This window comes from Cydia fagiglandana, chromosome 2, assembly GCF_963556715.1.
Source record: "Cydia fagiglandana chromosome 2, ilCydFagi1.1, whole genome shotgun sequence".
Lineage (NCBI taxonomy): Eukaryota > Metazoa > Arthropoda > Insecta > Lepidoptera > Tortricidae > Cydia > Cydia fagiglandana.
The window spans coordinates 25,520,598-25,542,898 of NC_085933.1; the positions used below are offsets into that span (position 1 = coordinate 25,520,598).

General features: G+C 37.8%; 1 protein-coding gene across 1 annotated transcript in view; it reads left to right on the forward strand.

Annotated features, from left to right (window-relative positions):
• Window positions 1-3,188, forward strand: part of LOC134679095 (uncharacterized) — a 126,675-nt gene extending 123,487 nt beyond the window's left edge. Inside the window, exons 5-7 of the mRNA XM_063537942.1 lie at window positions 1,895-2,010; window positions 2,089-2,192; window positions 3,035-3,188. Coding sequence (XP_063394012.1) covers window positions 1,895-2,010; window positions 2,089-2,192; window positions 3,035-3,135 — 321 coding nt within the window. The 3' untranslated portion in view covers window positions 3,136-3,188. The remainder of the gene's footprint in view (window positions 1-1,894; window positions 2,011-2,088; window positions 2,193-3,034) is intronic.
• The last annotated feature ends 19,113 nt before the right edge of the window (window positions 3,189-22,301 follow it).

A 22,301-nucleotide genomic window follows, 5' to 3' on the forward strand; every position in this document is an offset into this window, starting at 1 on the left:
TAGTCCTCGATGAAGTCATGACCATATTTTATTGTCTTGTTTACAAACCAATTTTCTTTCCAGGGTGATATTTAATTGTCCTACGCCGCATGTCGAAGAAAAAGGAAGAGAGAAAATACTTTTCAAGGGTAATAAAGAAGATTCATACAATTTCTCTATAGTGGTTCTAGATGTTAATATATATTAGGTTTAATAATAAGAAGTCGAATATTGCAAGAATATATAGGTAAGGCAAAGCAATATACTATTAATTTAAATATTGTTTTTTTTCTCTCCTGTATTTTTACCTGAAAAGAAACAAAAATAAAGTAGGTAGGTAAGTACCTAGAACTCCTAGAAGCCATGATTAATTAGCTCCCCAAGGCCCACTTCATACCTAATGCTGACAGCAACGTATCATAGCATGATCGTATCAGGCCCCTGTCAAACATGAAGTGAAACATCTAGAACATGGGTATGATCTAGAGGAGTTTCAATATGGTAGACCATATGATAACCGTACCTATGCTACCTACGCAGACTATGACATGAGTGTAACGACTCCTTCAAAATATTGTTGGTCGGCTCGGTCCAGTCACGTCACGGTATGGTGTTGGCAGGGGACGGAATGGTTTAGTGGGTGATGACTGATAGTATTTCATACAAAGTATGATTTTGAGCCGGACATGATCCTGTTATAGGCACGTATTACATCATTCTGTTACAGTACGATGCAGCGGGCAAAGGCCACATGTAGGTATGTTTTGTTGAAGTCGAGGAAGGTTCCAAACGGTACCTAAATAGTAAGAGATTGTTGAAATTAGATATCTAACCGTGATCCTAAATATTACTACTAAGACTATGGCTTACTTAATCAGTTGGATAGTTTGTTTTGAACATTTGTACCTACCCACCTCATCGGCTTCATTTATGTACAAGCAAGCGGGCTCCGTTGTTAGGTTGATGAAAGTTTTGTGTAAGGAAGTCTTAGGATTACTTCTACAAACTTACGAACCGAATTGAAATTTAAAAATCCTACATATGTACCTAATTACTTAATTGAGTACCTACAAGCTAGCTGTTTGAAATTAAAGTTGTAAACATGATGGGTGTGTTGTGGTACTTGTAGGTATCACCGTGCATAATCGATATAAGAGTGCGTAAAGCGCATTTAGTGATTGTTCCATACTTCCTTATTCCTTAGGGCAATAAGTAATTATGCAAATTATATTATTACATAATATATGAAACTTGTTTTTAAGTTATAATTATCATGAGTTTAGTTAAAAAAGTACAAGCAAACCACCCGCGAGAGCGAGTCGCGTTATAAAGTCGCGTAGACTTCGACTCGCGGATTGACATAAAGACGAGAGAATATTTTGTCTCAAAATAGCCAGTTGTGCTACGGATTTTCGTTCAAAGTCGCGATCGTTGTCATTTTCTGACAGTGACACCTGATCGCGAGTTTGTCGCGGCTCTCGCGCGTGAGTTGTGCTGCCAACACGCGACAAGCCGCCAAGTCGCGCCGATCTGTCACTTCTCACGCCTGTCGCGGCCAGTTGTGCTAGAGGTGCATGAGTCATTGGTTATTACGCTTCCTAAATATTTGTATTTATTGACTTGCTCTATTGGTGTGTCCTGTAATATGATGGATTTGTAAACTTTAGGGCGTTTAAATAATACATAATATGATATTGTCTTTGATTACCGCGATAGTTATTCATGAAATAAAACGATTTAAACGGATTATATCGCGTAGCTATATTAGTGAATTTAAAACACATCCCGAAGTTTCGAACCCTTTACAGCGTACCTACGTGGACAACGGGTGACTGTAGAAAAAAAATTAATTTCTGTCTAAATTTCTTTGTGCTCTCTCTTCTGTCTCATAAAGTATACTTGCCCTTGTCACCAGGTGCCTGGCTTCACAGCTAACCACGTGCTGAACTTCAGCAATGGCTACGCGTCGAGCCAAGCCACTCTAGAGTTAGAGGCGGCGGCGCTCTCGCCTGTGCCTACTCTAATGATTCGGTAAGGCTGACAATTATTTTAGTATAATGATACAGCTGTAGTCTATTAGAAAACATTAAACAGATTCATATTTTACAGGTGCGAGGCCTCCATATTCGACGTATGGAAGTCGACAAGTCAAACCCTAGTGCTTCGAGAGCGGAGCGCGAATCCCGCCTCGGCTTTAGGCCGAAGTTTCACAGGTAAATGCCTAAGGCCGAAGTTTCACAGGTAATGCCTAAGGCCGAAGTTTCACAGGTAATGCCAAGGCCAAGGTATTACAGGTTGCCGGCAACTTTGGCAATCTTGGAGTGAACTTTTGGGTTTTAATTCAATCGCTTATTGAATTCGGGTGAGCCAAACGGTTTGAGAAGCCAGCGTAAGGTTTGACTCAGTCTAAAAGGTCAAACACCGACCCGATGCTTCCGACACTTTATTTCACTTCACTATAGAAAACTGAAGAGGCCTCGGTTTTTTTGAATTTGAGGTACCAAATTACGCTAGTTGATTCAATCATTTGACTCACCTATGGTGTACAGTTGGAATATCTAAGCCTAACATTCGACCCTTCGCTAATCTTTATTAAGACGGTGAAAGTTGTTATTTGAGAATACAGTTGAAATCTTCTAAACATTAAAAGTGTTAGTACTTATCGCTCACAATCGTATCGATAAATATCAATACTTATGACGAATCGGAACCTTTTATTTCGGAATTCCGATATAATACATAATAATGTACTTAGGTTTTTCAAGATTCATTTCGAAATGACAAAACATTTAAACACTGGCATTATTATACTCAATATCGATAACCGTGAAATTCTGTTATTGATCAAGTCCTCTTTAAACTTTGTTTCTTCGGAATTCGTAAACAAGAATGGAAATTTTAATTATCTTTTGGATTCTGATAGCTACAATTTAATTTTAATACATTTTTCAACTTTTTTTGTTTGTGAAATCTATTTCCTACGTACAGTATTATAGTTCACTAAAAAAATACAAAAAAGTTGAGAAAAAGTCAAAACTATTTTTTTATTCCACAGGCGCTGCAGCAGAAACACGCCTACCTACAATAATGGTACTACTTCTTCAATTCTTCCTTAAAATCTTATTAGGAAAATACGTCGAGACCTCAATAAGATAGCTGGTTTAGTTGAACCCGGATTTAGTTAGTGATTGCATAATGTAACTAATGTAAAAGTAGTTCATTCGGAACAAGCAATGTCATTTAAAGAGAGCACACTAACTACGTGTGCGCAGACGTGGACGTGCGCGTGTGCTAAATTGTTGGAGCCGTGCACGCATATGTCACGCAAGCGGTGTGGCGTCTCTCATAAGGATATGTATATTACAACGCGCACGTGCACTTACACGTCTACGTACACGCAAGCAGTGTGCACAGGCCTTTATTGTTAACTACGTAATAACTGAGGGCCAAAGCTGCGTAGTTATTGTAAAGCAAATGTGTTCTGATTATTATGATGAACAATCGTAAAAACTTTATAAAATAATTTATCAAATAAAATTCATGCGGATCACTTACGTTTATTAGTCTACGTCGCTAAGCTGAAGCAAACGGCTCTTGATGAAGCTCCTCGTTTTAGACCGAAATATGTCAAGTTCTATGAACGTGAGTGACTCGTTTTAATTATTTAATATGTTTTACTTTTACCATTTTTTTAATATGCCCATTATAACATCTTTAACACCATGTAACATCTTGGGAACATGAATCGTATGGTTGGATTCAAATAATTTCTGTGGATCATTATTTTTTAACCATAATTGAAATAGTGTTATCAGTTCAACTCCTTCGTATCTTCAAAGTTTACACACATTTAGAATCACATGTTCAGCATTCGGAATCAAATTAAATCAATACATTACATGCACACATGAGTTGCAGAGAACTAGTTCACTGGGGCGCTTCAACTCCAACTTCTAGTTCAATAATGCCATATGTGTCTACGGATAGTTTAAAATACTCAGACGCTGTGGAACAGTAGCACTCTCTGACAAATGTGAGCGATAGAAGCGTTTGGTCTACATCACTCGAGTCTCTTGTTACCTACCTTTGAGGAAATTTCTATATTCTAAGTCGAGTTAGAAATATTTATGCAAATTCCATGCTATTCCAGAAAATGAAATCCAGTTTCATCAATAAGTTTTATCTATCAAAATTGATTGTAAAACATTTTCATTCGATTTATGGATACCGTTAACATAGACTGATTTTAGAATAATTTACATTGTATATAATACATTGTTATTTGTGAAATTGAAGGCCATGTTTATTATTATATAAAAAACGTTTAAATCCTTATAAGTAATAGTCCAAAATTAAGGTAATTATGTCGTGTAAATATTTAAGATATGCCCTAACCTAAATACGTTTACTTTAAAAAAAGAAATATAGAGAAATAGTGTCGCCAAACAACTGTCATTATTTTGAATGTATTGTTTATGAATTTTGTAACAATACTGTTCACGTTTTTTTTGCATTTGCAACTACATATTTCTATTGTTAATTCACTGATAACTATATTGTAATGTTATATTTCAAATGCAATGCCTGCAGTCCGAACATATTTAAACTTCTGTTACATCGTACTTCGTAGTTCTGTTGAGTTACCATGCATTGCCAAATTGACTTCCATCACATAAAGTTTAAGTTAAAAATTGGAACGTTCAGGATTCTTTTTTTAAATTGATTGAATATGCCTCTAGTTTTTTCAGTATACCTATACCCTTTGTTCCGATGTTTGATTTCGTATCTGATAACAAAACAATAATAATTATTATGTAGAATAAACTTGAATACCAAAATAAATGAACTAGGAATATTATTTCATAGTTCACATCATTCATGAACAAGTATTTACGTCAGATTTACGTTTGTAAAATTAATTGTAGTGTAATGCAACGTAAAAGAAACCACCGCGCGCAGTAATAATATGAGTCATACGCGCTACTTGCTGCGCCCGGTATCGTAGGAACCCGCCTTACCCCGCGCGCGCACAGCCCGCACGGTCACCCGCGCCAGGCCTTTATAAGCCGCAGCGCGGCCCCGGCTCGCTCAGTTTGTCTCGCGCAGCGATCCGATCACATTGAAATGGGACGGAGTAGCTGACTTGACGAGCAAAGCATCGCGACCGCCCGGTATCGCTTCCGTAGCACGGTTCGTGCCGGTCAGCCGCGACGTACTTTTCTAAGTGCTAGGACGTACACTTTGTACTTAGGAGTAGTTGCGCTAAGCGATACTTCCGTAACACGGTTTATCTGTTTGGCATTGCACTACGTTTCGTTTGCATGTTAAGTTAAGTAAACCGTAAGTTGTAATATTTTTGTTAGTCTCTTTTGTTATGTTGTGCATTTAAATATTTTATACGCTAAGTTCTATAGCTTGCCGCTTAATTGTTAAAGTTAGAATCTTTTAGCTTATACTCTGTTGCCTTGTTTTTGCATATGTTTGATTTTCTAAACGCTTAGCATTATTTTAGTTTAGCTTGCTTTGCAATATTATTATTCCCCTTGTAAACTTTCACGGATATTTTCTTATACGCTTGCCTTGTTTAATGTTAATGTTTGCACTATAAGAATTTACGCTTGTTGCTTACTGTTTAACTTTGTTCTTCCTTACTTTTAGTATTAACTTGCCATACTGTTTTGCTAAAGTTTACTGTGACACATTAATTTCATTGCTTTTAGTTTCGTATTTTCTTAGTTTTAGTTAACGCTTGCCCTACTGTTTCTATAATATTTACTGTGGTGCGATTTTCTTGACAATAAACGTCTTTAACTCTGCCGTGGTGGTTTCTATATTCGAACCTGCATTACAATCTGGCGCCCAACGTGGGGCCAAACGGTATAACTTAAGACCTAGAACTGTCGAGAAATCCATCAAGACGAAGGTCATCAAACCAGAGATGTCGACCGAATCTTCTCCGAAGGAGCCTTCCCAGCTCATGAGTTTATCTACGGAACAGTTCAGGGAACTGCTACAAGCGGTTGGTAGTAGTAAAAAGAAAACATTACTTAGCAAATGTCCTGCAAGATTCAATGGCACTCGAAGTCCTACAGCAGTAGAAGCATTCATATCAGGCGTTTCAACCTTTAAGCAAGTGGAAGATTTAGAAGATAGTGCAATCCTAGAGGGGCTGCCCTTGATATTACAAGACGATGCTGCAGTTTGGTGGCAAGGCGTTAAGCATGAAATAGATACCTGGAAGGAATTTGAAAATCGTTTACGACACGCTTACGCTCCAAAGAAACCTACTTATGCAATCCTACAGGATATTATCGAGATTAAGCAAGACAAGAATACACCAACAGAGATTTTTATACAGAAGAAGCGAGCACTCATTGCACAATTGCCACCACCTCGGTTTACAGAACAATTCGAGACAGATATGATTTTTGGACAGTTACGTTTTGAGATCAGGGATAAAATTAACAGAGACACAGTAACTACTTTTAAAGAGTTATCTGAAAAGGCCAGACACGTCGAACGCAGTTTAAGTGAAAGAGCGGCGAAGATGGAAAAACCAGTAACCAGTCACAACACAAAATTGAAGTCACGCTGTAATTATTGTAGAATACCAGGTCACACGGCTGACGTTTGCAGGAAGTTGTTACGAAGAAACGAACAAGCTACTGAGAAACCAGAAGTGGCCCCAAAGCCTAGTCAGTCAGCAACAGCGTCAGTCACTCCTTTGGATCCTACAAAGCCAAAATTTAAGTGTTATGGTTGTGGTGAGCCAGGCGTTGTTCGTAGTCGGTGTCCGAAGTGCAATATTGAGAAGGTAAAGTTAGAAGAAATCTGCTCAATTAACTTATCTGGACCACGCCGAAGGCCTACAGTTCCCATGAAGATTGATAATATAGAATCAATTGGCCATGTTGACACATGCGCGAAATCCAGTGTCTGTTCATACCAATTGTACCGAAGACTTTCAGACGAGGGATACAAGTTTAAACAGGAACGGAGATATATAACCCTCGCAGATGGTTTAAGGAAGATGCAAGACGTCCTCACCATCACCGTACCTATCTATGTGTATGGTAAAACAGTACCTACACTACTTGTTAAGCTACCAGGGACCAGTAATACGAAGACATTATTAGGAGTAGACTATATAACCGACGCTCTGATGGTCCTCAATGTTCCTCAGCTCACATGCCGATTTTTAGATGAGCCCTCCAAAGTTTTCGATTTGATCCTGGAAGACATAGGAGAAACTCTTATTAGCCAAATAGTATCTGAAGTTTCGTTGCCAGATCTACTCTCTCCAACTTTGTCGACTCCAGAGAAATGTGTGACTCCAAAGCAATCCACATCAATGACTGAAATGAGTCTTGAGCGTCCATATGGACCTTCCTTCAGTATTGGGTTAACCGTGTCCCCAAAGATGGCCGTTAAGCGACAGCTTGAGCCGCAACTAGCTGATGAAGCCCCTTCTACCTCTGCACAGAGCATGAGTACTAGCCAGCTACCACCTGAAGAGATTCTTAAGAGTTATGGACCTCTAATACCGATTGACCTGCGCACACCTCCCAAACGTCAATGTAACGAACTGCTCGATGGCTACTCTCCAATTATAGATGCCTTGAAGCTTGATGCGATGAAAGCTTTTGAAGAAGATGACATAGAGTTATCACCCGTTTCCAGAAATCTTTTTGGAACTCCGAGCACAGATATTGCCTCTATTGACATAGCTGAACGAGTTCTCAGCTCTGAGGAAGATAAGCAGTTGAACGAATTAATAAGTCGACACGAAGACATTTTTATTCCAAACGGAAAACCAACAACGCGGACAGAGCATGTGATCGAAACTGGAAGTCATCGACCCATCTCTGTACCACCGTATCGTTTACCGCCAGCAAAAACTGAAATACTGAAAGCGGAAGTCAGTAAAATGCTCAATGAAGGGATAATCAAACCATGCCAGTCACCATGGTCCGCACCTGTTGTTATGGTTCCTAAGAAGGACGGAGGAACGAGAGTTTGCGTTGATTATAGACAACTGAACGCTATTACAACACCTGACGTGTATCCCTTACCGCGCATTGATGATCTGCTGCACAATGCTAAACGAACGCCCTTCATGTCTACCATAGACTTGCGTGCTGGCTACTGGCAAATCAAGGTCAAAGACGAGGATCAATCTAAAACTAGCTTCGTCACGCCATTTGGCATGTATATGTTTCTTCGTATGCCATTCGGACTCCGCAACGCGCCAGCCACATTCCAGAGACTCATGGATGGTTTCCGCATATCTTTGAGCCATATAAAACTTTTAGTTTATCTCGACGATCTCATCATTATGTCCACATCGTTTGAGCAACATTTAAAAGATCTGCAAGATGTATTCGCTCGTTTGAGGGAGTATAACCTAACAGCGAATAGAGAGAAGTGTAACTTTTGCGTCGCAAAGATTAAGTATCTTGGCCATTACATCACAGCGGATGGACTCGAACTCGATCCAGATAAGATCAGTTCAATCTTGAAGATGCCCGCGCCTTCCAATCTCAAACATTTATTGTCATTTATACAAACGTGCTCATGGTACCGAAGATTCGTGCCAAACTTTGCCACAGTTGCTGAGCCTCTAACACGCTTGACAAAGAAGAATACAGAGTGGACTTGGAAAAGCGAACAGCAGACTGCGTTTGAGACTTTACGAAAACTCCTCGTTTCAGCTCCCGTTTTGGCACAGGCTGATGATTCTAAGCCTTACATAATAAAATCAGATGCTAGTAGCTATGCCATCGGTGCAGTTTTAGTGCAGGGGGAGGGGGATCAAGAACATCCCGTTGAATACGCCAGTCGGTTGTTAAATCAGGCAGAGCGCAACTACTCGACTACTGAACGAGAAGCTTTGAGCGTCGTGTGGGCAGTTAATAAATTTCGAGGCTACATAGAAGGTTCACCGATTACGATCATGACTGATCACCAAGCTTTGAGATGGCTTATGACGTTAAAGTCTCCAACAGGTAGATTAGCCAGATGGGCTCTACAATTGCAGCCATTCGACTTGACCATAAAATATATACCCGGTCGAACAAATGTTGTTGCCGATATGTTGTCACGCCCTAACTGTGATTTGGACAACAAGGAAAGTTGTGGAATCTGTAGCGTTGTAGTAGATACACCTACAAAGAGTCCAAAAGAAATAAGAGAGAAACAGTTGAAAGATGAAAACATAAAGAAGATTATCACAGCTTTAGAAGGAAGCTCAGTAGAAGATGCAAGATACTGGAGTCATAAAGGATATATCATGAACAACGGCATATTGTACCGATATAACCCTGACAGTGATGCTGAAAACAGTCAGCTTGTTGTTCCAGTAGACGAGCAAAAAGATGTTATCTCTGTTTACCATGACGAGCCTACCGCAGGGCACTACGGCGCAGAGAAAACCTTTAATCGTATCAGTATGCGATACTTTTGGAAAGGCATGAGAAAGGACATCGAGAATTACGTCCGCAATTGTATACCATGCCAAAGATACAAGCCTTCCAACATGAAGCCAGCTGGACTACTCCAAACGACAGCTATGAATAAGAGGTTTGAAGTCATTGCCTTCGATTTATTTGGCCCTCTACCGACATCATCAGATGGAAAGTCATGGATTCTCATCATTGAAGACTTGTGTACTCGTTGGGTCGAATTATTCGCACTGGAGAGTGCAACCGCTGAAGTTTGCGCAATGACACTTATCAACGAGATCTTCTTGCGATATGGAATGCCGAGAAGGATGATTAGTGACAATGGTACACAACTTGTCAGCGCTGTTATGCAACAAGTAACGTATGTCCTCAAGATCAAACATGCGTTTACACCCGTGTATCATCCAGAGACCAATCCCGTTGAACGAAAAAACAGAGATCTCAAGACGCAACTAGCCATACTAGTAGGTGACAATCATCGTGTCTGGTCTGAGCAGCTACCAAGTATACGTTTCGCAATGAACACAGCAACGGGTTCAACCACTGGACATTCACCTGCTTATCTGACATTTGGCCGCGAATTGAGAACCCCTGATGACAATGAGCATGATCTAAGGGAGATAATTCTGTCAGAAAATTTCATTCCAGAAATAACGCCAAAGTTATTAACCATAGCGGAAACGCTGAATAGAGTAAGAGAAGTTCAGGAAATGAAGGAGGAGAAGAGGAAGGAATACGTCGACAAGAGTAGAAGAAATTGTCCAAATTATAAGCTTGGAGATCAAGTGATGGTAGAAAGCCATGCCGTTAGTAAAACCGCTCAAGGATTTAGTGCAAAGCTTGCCCCTCGTAGAGATGGTCCATATACGATCCTCAGCAGCCATGGACCAAGTTCCTTCCATATTGCCGACCCTAGCCGTCCGAACTGTAGTATTGGATTGTATCACGCCTCTGCACTGCGCCCATACCAATGCGAGAAAGACAGCCCATTGCCATCACCTGCTATACCAATCCGCAAAAGAGGTCGTCCTCCAAAGAAGCCTGTAACCAAAGACACATCTCAACGCACTTCGCGCCCGCGTGGTCGTCAGCCCCGTCAACAAGATAATCTGGCTTCCTCGCCGAGACGTCTTCGGAGCCAGAGGGGGAGATTGTAATGCAACGTAAAAGAAACCACCGCGCGCAGTAATAATATGAGTCATACGCGCTACTTGCTGCGCCCGGTATCGTAGGAACCCGCCTTACCCCGCGCGCGCACAGCCCGCACGGTCACCCGCGCCAGGCCTTTATAAGCCGCAGCGCGGCCCCGGCTCGCTCAGTTTGTCTCGCGCAGCGATCCGATCACATTGAAATGGGACGGAGTAGCTGACTTGACGAGCAAAGCATCGCGACCGCCCGGTATCGCTTCCGTAGCACGGTTCGTGCCGGTCAGCCGCGACGTACTTTTCTAAGTGCTAGGACGTACACTTTGTACTTAGGAGTAGTTGCGCTAAGCGATACTTCCGTAACACGGTTTATCTGTTTGGCATTGCACTACGTTTCGTTTGCATGTTAAGTTAAGTAAACCGTAAGTTGTAATATTTTTGTTAGTCTCTTTTGTTATGTTGTGCATTTAAATATTTTATACGCTAAGTTCTATAGCTTGCCGCTTAATTGTTAAAGTTAGAATCTTTTAGCTTATACTCTGTTGCCTTGTTTTTGCATATGTTTGATTTTCTAAACGCTTAGCATTATTTTAGTTTAGCTTGCTTTGCAATATTATTATTCCCCTTGTAAACTTTCACGGATATTTTCTTATACGCTTGCCTTGTTTAATGTTAATGTTTGCACTATAAGAATTTACGCTTGTTGCTTACTGTTTAACTTTGTTCTTCCTTACTTTTAGTATTAACTTGCCATACTGTTTTGCTAAAGTTTACTGTGACACATTAATTTCATTGCTTTTAGTTTCGTATTTTCTTAGTTTTAGTTAACGCTTGCCCTACTGTTTCTATAATATTTACTGTGGTGCGATTTTCTTGACAATAAACGTCTTTAACTCTGCCGTGGTGGTTTCTATATTCGAACCTGCATTACAGTAGTTTATTGTTACTGTTATTGTTTAATATTAGCAATATGATGAATAACTGATTATACAGGAATTAGTTGATGTACTAATATTGTTTATTTAATTGTTAAAACGTTATGCCTAGATGTGATTCAGTAAATAGATATTGGTAAAATAGTTTTGTAAAATTAGCAAATCTGTTTTATGATGTTAAAGTTTTTCTTAAAATGTTATTTATAAGCTGTAAAAGTGTTATTTGCGCATTTTTGTACAAAATAACTTTTTGTCTTTCCATGCCTAAAAAAGGGTTAAATGACGATTTAAAAAAAAAATAAAGATTCTATATGCAGTATGTTTTAAGTATTATTTTTGTGTATAAATATTTCAAAATTATTGTTAATATCCTCAATGCAATATCGATGTAACTCCTATATAGTTGAATTGTAAACTATTCTACTATACCAATTTATGTTTTGTCATTAATAAAAAAGTTATTGTGCATTAAATAAAACGTGATTTAGTTAATAATAAAATTAATTAAAACTATGAAGGTTAAGCAGACGTTAATAATAAAAAAGTCATTGTATAATTTTGTTTTAATTATTTCTACTTCTACCTATCGTGAATTCAGGTAACTACAGACCGTCTAGCATAATTTTGCGTTCCTGCGCGCGACTCCATACCTTTTTAAAGTTGCTCAATATGTATGGAGTCGCGCGCGAGAACGCAATTCATGCTAGCAGGTCAGATATCTATGGTCAACACCATATAACTATCATATGGCCCATATTTAGATGCCTAGAAAGTATGCATACATTTTTAACAATGTCAGGAGATTTAAAATCAACAATAGTACGATATTAAAATTTACCCTTCCATAATGCGTTGAAAACTGTAAATTACGGCTAACATATCTTTATGTCAAACTGTTTTGTTTCAATAACGTCGATATTGATTTAAAAATGACATTCCCGTCATCTACAAAACCGCATATCTGAAAAACAAAAGAATTTGATATGACCTCAATTCTAGCATCAGAGGAGATGATATTTCATTGTGTGATCAAATGTGGCAATGGCAGTCGTAATATACGGTCCCTGAACACATCATAAAGCAGTTTATGTAACTGTACATAATTAGGCATGAAACACTCGTGTGATGTTTTTAAACCTAGACTCGTATTTTAATGCCTTCGACTATTATTGCAGTATTGGACTAAAATTACCTGATTTTACGATACCATGAAATTTTTCCGTCTGACCCTCTATGGACTCTATTGCAATAGCAATTGACATTATAGTTCTTTACACGTAAAGAATGGCCCTTTTTCAGAGTATTCAGCCATTCGAAACGACTCAGCAACTCATCCACACACGAGCAAAAAGCGGTTCCATTCAACCCTGTTAGGTTCGTAGTAAACAATCGATGAGTTATTATCGCTCGGTCGCAGGCTTCTATTCAGTGACGCTGTATAAAAGAAAAATAATATTCACCTGCTATTATTGCACGTGAATTATGAATTATTCAGAAGGCGGCCGCAAGCGGTGGGTGATTTGTTCCGACTGTGTTTTGTTTCTGTTGGGATTTTTGAACTTGGAACACGGTGATTTCTCTTTTGTTTGACTGGGGAAGTGATTTTAAAATGTAGTTTCAGCAAGGATTTTATTTAGCTACGTAGGGTCTTTGCTTCAGTTTACCGTCCAGTGGCTGTTTTAGTCTACTTGGCGTAGTTGCTACAGAATTGCGTATACTTTGAAGTGGACGAAACAGTCACTGGACGGTAAACTGACGCGATGAACCTATTTGGCGGATGTATGTATCGGGTGTTATGGCTCAATTACAACTTTAAGACTATTTTAGTGACAATTTATTTGTTTTTTGCTGTTGTCAGTTCCATAAGCCAAGGGATAACAGTTACAAATCTATGTAGAAAAGACTGGTTTTAAGGTAAGACCGTCTACAAGCTTTTTCTTCTTCTAATTTTTGCGTTTGTACAGATAGGTATTCCACTTCTTTCTGATTGTGTATTAATGAGGTACTAGATGCCGTAAAGTGCATAACCAATTTATGAACATGGCAGCTGGGTATACGTATTCAAGGCGAGAGCTCTTGCCATAAATATGACGGTCTTTCCAACCAAAATATAAAATGTATGCCGGTGTTTCACACATTGACTTTAATGACTACTTAAAATGTGGCCCGGATGATATACATAGCAAGCAGTTGTATGCACAAAAAAGTTGAGTTACCCATGAATCCGCAGCATCGTCTAGTACTTATGTTATGCTTGCGAATTTTAATCCTTTCATTCTGTTTGAATTGCAGCTCGTACACATAAGTTTCCAGGAACTAATATCGGAATGTCATTTGATTTCCACAGGATGAAAGAAATTTCGAGGAATATTACGGGTATTGGCAGAATCCCAATAAGTTTTTCCTTTGAGTTGGATTTTCAGATTAGTTAGTGTCGCACAATCTAGTGCTTATGGACTGATTAGAAAACAGGTAGGATTTGGTAAACTTCAGTGGTAAAATAAAATCAAATGAAAATTTACTCTACATAATTATATTTTCAGATGCAATGAAACTATTATTTTTGTCGCAGTTCTAAGGCAAAATATTTTTGAAAATGGAAGAATTTACAAACACAGACAGCACCAAAAATAATATTAAACAATTAGGATTGAACTTGTGGACCATAGTTGTAGGTCTATTAGTCGGGGGGTTTTACGATACCAATCAAATATCGGCTCGATTCGGAAAATGAATTAGATTTCTACTAGACTTCAACAAGTTACGATATGGATAATTTAAAGATATTTGTAAGATAAATATGTCAAATTTGACGTTTCCGCGATTCTGGAGGCCCTCTTGAACGATTTTGACAAGTTATGACTTAGATATCCAAGTCACATCTATTCGATATCTAATGTAGATCTAGTTGATTACTAAATCGTCTCTAGATCTTGTGATTATCTCGAAATCCGAATAGGCCTGTTTCTTTATCTAACGTAAAAGTGACATTTGTTGCCCAAATTGCGCTGCAAAAGAGAAGAGAACTAGTTGATATCTAAACTATAACGTATCTAGAATGGATCTAGTACGTGTCGTCTCTTGTGAAAATCTTGAAGTTCGAATACGGCAGTATATAAAAATATAATCAATGAGACAAATAATTTATAAGAAAGTTAGGTCAACGACGAGAAAAAAGCGGCGACCCCAGCTCCGACGCATATTTAGTCCAGCATGATAATATTTCGCTGTTCCAAGAGGCAACGCCAGCAGCGTGCTAGGCACATTTAAGGTGACAGTCCATTTCCAACGACAGCTGCATTACTGTTCATTTTACTATGGAAATTGACAATAACAGCAACGCGTTCAGTACTAGTAGTGCAGCTGCAGTCAGAAATGGAATGTTACCATTACCCGGGTACCTATGGATCCTAGTCTGTTAATTTGTAAATTTCTTTAATATTACTTTTTATATTTGTTATATAAATAAATGTTTTCCACGTTGAAAAAAAAAACAATCAATGAGAACTTTTAAATATACATTTAATATGCCTTTTACGAGTACAAAAGGATTGAAAATCAAGTTTATTGATTGTATTTTAATCCTTCAAAGGACCTTAAAGCTTAAAGCTTATTAAAGTTATGTCTAGATGAGGCTTCATTAGTGACCCGATGGATCCTGGCTACGACCCTTAGGGTCGTTAGGGCAGAGATGTATTTTCTATGAGTAGCATTTATTTAATAAAACATTTTATGAAATTTTCATTAGTGTTTTAAATTAAAGAAGATGGAAAGGTTTCTTACTTAATTTATAGTCAAAATTAAATTAATCTGTTTGGACAATTGCGAAATTTAATATATTTCGATGTTATGCTTGATTAAACTAAAGCCGGTTACTAGTCAGACAATAAAAAAGTCTTAATACAGTTAAAAATATTTTATTCATTTTGTAAATTTAATTTTATTCTATTGTCAAGGCGCTAGAGTGCCTGTTCAGATATTTTTGAGCACCTTGGCAGCTCCGATATGTCTGATAGCGACTGTACATAGGAGCTTCTTATGGACTCGGTTCGGAAAGAGAAGAGTCGTGGATTTGGGCACTATACAGTCCAGGCCTCTCCTCTACCTAATTGCTGTCAAATGTAGCGTATCCGACTATGCATTAAAAATATCTAAGTCCCATTATCTGATGGTTTAACAAACGTATTTATGGGCCCGACTCGGATTTTGAAATAGACATCTATTAGACATCTTTTAGACATCACCAAGATACTATAATCGATATGTTTAAGATCCAACCTGTCAAATTTGACATTTGAGCGATTCTGGAGATACTCTTGAACGATTTCCACAGGATATGACTTAGAGATCCAATTCACATCTAATAGATATCTTACGCTATCTAAGGTAAAAGTGACATTGGTTGCCCGAATTGCGCTGCAAAAGAGAACTAGTTGATATCTAAACTATAACGTATCTCGAATGGATCTAGTACGTGTCGTCTCTTGTGAATATCTTGAAGTTCGAATACTTACGGCAGTATGCGTTACAAATATTTACCATTATCTGATGGTTTAACAAACGTATTTATGTCTCAAGATATTTGTATACCTACCTAGATTAATTAGTCTGTTTCAGACACTCTTGAAAGCGAACTGTCAAGATCTTATTTGTATATCAACTTGGAAAAGTATTCCAAGGTGATCAAGCACTTTTGTTTTGTTTTTATTGTATGGGAGTGGTATTTTATCGGTGTTTTTTTTTTTATATTGAGCTTTTAAGCGGGACCGCGCAGGGCTCTTATGCTTATGATCGGAAATAGTACCTGCGTTAAGATCGGGAAAGTACAGTCAGCTGCAGAAGTTGCTAAGCGGGCGAGGTGTTCAAAATGATCTTGACGCGACTTTATTGTTAAGAGAATAAGAGCGTGTGAAGGTAATTTTGAACACCTCGCCCGCTTAGCAACTTTAGCCGCTGACTGTACGTGCGATCGGTGGGTTCATGTTACTTACTTACTTACTTACTTGGTTGGCGCGGTGACCCAAAATGAGTATTGGCCTCCAACACAAGAGCACGCCACTTTGATCGGTCCAGAGCGGTATCGGACACCGAGCTCACGGAGATCTGCCTCCACTCTATCTGATAGAGTGGGTTCATGTTACTCCTAACTATAAGTTAGTGTTTCTCTTGCCTCAGTATTTCTCTTCCCCATCGAACCTTATTTAATAGCCATAGTTATTGAAAGAAGTTTCTTTTTTTAGGGTTCCGTACAGAAAGGGTTAAAACGGGAACCTGTTACTGAGACTCTGTCCGTCTGTCTGTCTGCCTCACACCAGGCTGTATCTCATAAACCATGACAGCCAGACAGTTGAAATTTTTACACATGATGTATTTCTGTTGTCGCTATAACAACAAATACTAACAACAGAATACAATTTATATTTAAGTCAGGTTCCCATACGTCGTATCATTCTTTATTTGCCCTTTTTTGCGTAATGGCACGGAATCCTTCGTGCGTGAGTCCGACTCGCACTTGGCCGGTTTTTTAACTCCTAAACAGCCGGCTCTACAAAATGTACCCGCAGCCGGCCATGTTTATCGCCCGGGACATCGCGGGAATTTTTAAAGCCCGCCACCACGAGTCGCAACGAGTACGCTACTACTGTTCCTTTGTTAGCTGTTTTATGGGATGATTTTTTGAGAATTTATTTCCCGTGGTAGTTTTACGGTGGCAAATATATAAAAATCGAGTAAAGCGAGAAATGTATGACTTTTGTTGATATATTGTTATGATATTTATGATGTTAAAAGATAGAAATGCAAAATTGAACAAAGATAATGTGTTCATTACATTGCTGGACATCGAAACTGCTTAAATATCGTTAAAGGCGCGAGTCAAAGCTTTACAAAATACTTTTACACTAAAAACGAACTGAAATTTAAACTGCACTGAAATTGTACTTTGATATCAGAATCGTTAAAAGTTAAAACGGGCATGTAAACGCTTTTCCAAAGTTAAATATCGAAATGTTAATTCCACAAAATATCTCTTTTTCGCAGAATATATTTCCATTTCCATTGTTGAAAGGTAATCCTCCGAAATTGTGAAGTTCTGTTTAAGGTAATGTGCTCGGAGGGATTTACATTTACAATAAAAAATATTTTTCATATTCACAATAGTTGAACTCTATAGGGCTTACGCTCGAAAGATTCGTTTTCATCCCAATTAATAATAAATTTTAAAATTCATCTGGCCATTTAAATGACTATTGTTTATTCCCATAAAGAGTAATTAATTTCAAAATGGCAGACAAGGATGTTATGATGTACATTTCATATGCACTATACCTACATATATTTACTAACAAACACGGAGCAAAGCCTCGGACGGACGGACATGGCGAAACTATTTAGTGTTCCTCGTACGAAATCATACAGATGATCTTACATTTTAGGTTGATAAGATTTATTCAATAACAAAACTTATAAAGTATGATTAAAATTAAGTTACTTTCAAAATCATTGAAATTGATATAAGATTATTTTTAGAATTATTAATCTTACGCCTTTATACAGGGTGATTCATGAGACGTGAGCAGGACTAATCCTGCACACTCAGTAACTGATAATTGATCGATCACCGTCGTATTTAGGTGAAACATTCACACTTTTTCCTATTTTTAACTTTTTGGCGAGGGCAAATTTAATTCTCTACAATCATGGTCACCCTACAAGACCCAATTAATAAACATAAAACCTCTTTAACCGTAATGACAGCATTATGATTACGAAGAAAATAAACTGTCAAACTTGAGTGAGATACGAGTTTTCAAAAGTAACCAGACCGTGATGACATTCAATTTGACACAGAATATCGGTAGTTTAGTATTCTAATTGTAGGGTGACCATGCATGTCGTAAATAAATTAATAACTTTTTTTTTCAACATGACTAGAAAATTAACGCTATCCTCACTAATACTGATACGAAACAGTTGCTTATAATTTACGAAATGCGCAGTGCTAGTCCTGCTCACGTCTCCTGAATCACCCTGTATAAAGCAGCGTATTTAAAAACCAGCCACAAAATACAGTAAATGTATAACAAATCTCAAGCGAGTAAGCGAGACAACAGAACAGCCGCAACTACAAAAATAATTTTCTTTTATAAACAATTCCAAACTTTAAATGGGCAATTATTATACCCTAATAGAGCTATAAATTGTACAAAACATACTTTAGGAGCGCGGAATTGGGTTGTATTATTTTAGGAGATCACTTTATAACGTTCCAGGCTAAACTTCCTATTTGAGCGAGCGGGTTGAGGCGAACCAGTGTACCGCGTAGGTACCTACTTTACTGCTGACTGCATTCCTGCCGCAAATATCAAATTTAATATAATTTCTCGATAAAATGTAGATGTAATGTCTAAAATCCTGACAGAAACATCGATTTCGACATTTGCGACAGTACTATATGCAGTCTACAGTAATGTCGCGATGCAATTGCAGTGATGTTGCCAACTGCATTGCTGCCACAAATGACATTACCGAGGTTGCTGCCCAAATTCTTGATATTTGCTACAGCAATATAGTCGTTAGAAATTTTGTGCCGCATTACACAACACACACCCAAAACAAAAGCAGACGATTCACCGTAGCCGTTCTGTCGTCAAAATACTGTTTAGTTTTTAAGTTTATGGAATTTATATGTATGTATGTTATTCTATAAGTACTTAGGTACTTACCTATATGTAATATTTGCCTTGTTACCTGAAAAAAGATAAAAAAATAAAAAAGTATTTATTTATTTATTTTTATTTAGAAATTTATTGTAATTTTACTGCAGCAGTAGATAATCCTGGTGTAATCGTCGAACACGGAAAATCGATCCGATCGTCCATCCGACTCGCAAGCGCTCGGTGCAATGGGAACGAAGCAGATCGAGTCGGGGTAAGTTTCGTAATAAGCGAGCCGGATACGAAATCGGTGTCATCGGTATTTTATGCTAAATAAGAGCAATTACAGGACAATAAAACTTCCACAAGCCATTTTCATTGCACTTTATAATTTTTAACTCAGAGAACGGCTATTATCAAACCCCATTATCAATTTTGTCGTTCATTGAATGCGCGTTAAGGAGAAGTTATGTATCAAACACGACTTTAGTGTACTTTTGGCAGCTCTGATTATCAATTGAACTGCTACATTGACACGTGGTTTATTCATAGTCTGGTAGATAAATGAATGAAGTTTAGTTTAGTGTCCAAAGCTTAGCTATATCTACAGCATACCGTATCAAACTCGGTCAGTAAAGTGAGACTGAACAAGCGGACACTCGGGGTACATACATTTAGCCTGTGATCATAGACACATATTTTAATGGACACCGCAAACGTGCCAAAGGGACTGTTGTTGAGCTATCATTATGTCAGCGGATTATGAACCGTTAGGTCACATAGTTGACATTTTTGTGTAAATAGAGGTACCTACAAAAACTAAGAACGAAAAAAAAAATACAAATTTACTAAAGCTATTTTACGTACCTACACAATCTTTTCACCAAGATTGGTATTGGTACTAAAGGTGACAGTCCATTTCCAACGACAGATGCACTACTGTTTATTTTACTATGGAAATTGACAATAACACCGACGCGTTCAGTACCAGTAGTGCAGCAGAGCTGCGGTCAGAAATGGAATGTTACCATAAATTCTGATATGATAATGTATACGTGCTAAATCAAGTTATTTATGATAATCGTTCATGGCAATACTAAATTGTTTATCTTCCATACAACTGACTATCTATTTTGATAAATATCTACGCCCATGACGTTATCCACGTACTAAACTAATAGCGAAATGCTAATCCAGTGCACACTCCGATTTTAGATTATTCTAGATCCATCGTTATAAAGTTAGGGCGACAGTGGGACGTCTTTGAGTTAAAGTTTGCTGTAGACTGTTTTGTTGAAATTGTGCAGGTAATGGATGACTTACTTAACTTACCCAGAGATGGCGTTCGGGGAATTCGGAATACTTAAATTAGAATACCTAGAATATAGAATAGAATATTTTTATTGACAATAGAAAACTATCTTACGGACACATGAACACAGGTGGATCCCAAACTTTTAGGCTATGCATGTGACTTGGGCTCCTAGAATGGAGTTGACATTAGACACATTAAAACATATTATTACATAGATTTATTTTATTTTATGATATAATATTTGTGGGATGATTCCGAAAGTTTACTCTAATGTAATGGAATTAAAAGTGATTTTCGATTTCCATAGAAAACGATGTGCCGGAAGGTCCGGCCCGACCTCGGCCTGCCGGCGTATTATGGATAACTTTATCCATCTTTATCCATGTGATAAAACAACTGTCACTTTTTAACACCGTGGGATAAGGTGACAGACCATTTCCAACGACAGCTGCACTACTGTTCATTTTACTATGGAAATTGACAATGACAGCGACGCGTTCAGTACCGGTGCAGCTGCGGTTAGAAATGGAATGTTACCAATAGAAAGTGGAGGGACACCGTTTTATCACGCTGCCACGTAGACAAGAACGACCATCATATCCGTACTGGTCTACGTATAAGCATAGCTCATAAAAGTGGAAAAACATCATCAAAAAAAGAATCATTAGTCGTGAATTGATCTTTATACCTATCTAATACCTTTAAAACGAGCAATTCTTGTTTATTTATGTTTCGGGGATCTCGGAAACGGTTATAACGATTTTGATGAAATTTGCTACGGGGTCCCTTTGTTTCCCATAAAGTTTTAAGTCATAATGTATTGTTTGTCATATTATCGTTAGTCATAAAACTGAAACCATTAATTTTTCAGGATTTTCGTAAGGATATTCTATAGATAGGATAGGTTAGGTTAGGTTTGTTTTGTGGCAATCCTGAAAAGTTACGCGTTTCTGAGAAAAACCAATTATGACTAACGAAAATTCGGACAAACAATACATTATGACTTAAAACTATTTGGGAAACAATAGAGACCCATTTGCTACCTATATGGGGGTTTTCGGTGGTGATCTAGCTAGGTCATATCTCTGGGAAAACGCGCATTTATGAGTTTTTCTATGTTTTCTGAGCAAAGCTCGGTCTCCCAGATATTAGTGTAATTATGTAGTTAAGGGTAACGAATTTTGGTAATTATTTGAAGCAATCCTACCTGAATGAGGGTTTCAACTTTAGTTTGGTAAACATTAAGGTAAACCAGAACTTGGCATTTCAAACTACATAATATAAATATTGGTTTAATTAACCCAACATTTGAAGTTTATTCTCAATATTTGCTTACTAACAGGGAGAAGTTTTCATGTCTCCATGTTATAAGCGGAAGCGATATTTATGCAGGCAAGTGAAACGTGGCTTATTAAAATCCTTATTAATTTAGTATTATTTATAGATGTATTTAGTTCATAAGCTATTTATTTGTCTTTCTACTGTGTTTTTCCTATGAAATAAACATTTCTTTGTTAAAAAAATAAAGGTATTGAAATGAATTTAAATCATAATCAGATGTAAAAACGTTCATTAAAATCTTCTTATTAATTACCTATACAATTATGCCAAGACTACTACTTGTACCGGGTAGGGTCAATTATGTACAAATATATGAATTTAGTATGTATATTTTATTTTCATTCGAAGGTTTACATCTACTCCCATCTCATCCAAAAAACAAATTGTATACCAAGATCTTCTCCGCAAAGTGAGCTAAAGGTCCATCATTTTGACTTTGTTGTCGATTTTGACCGACTATTTAGTTTCTG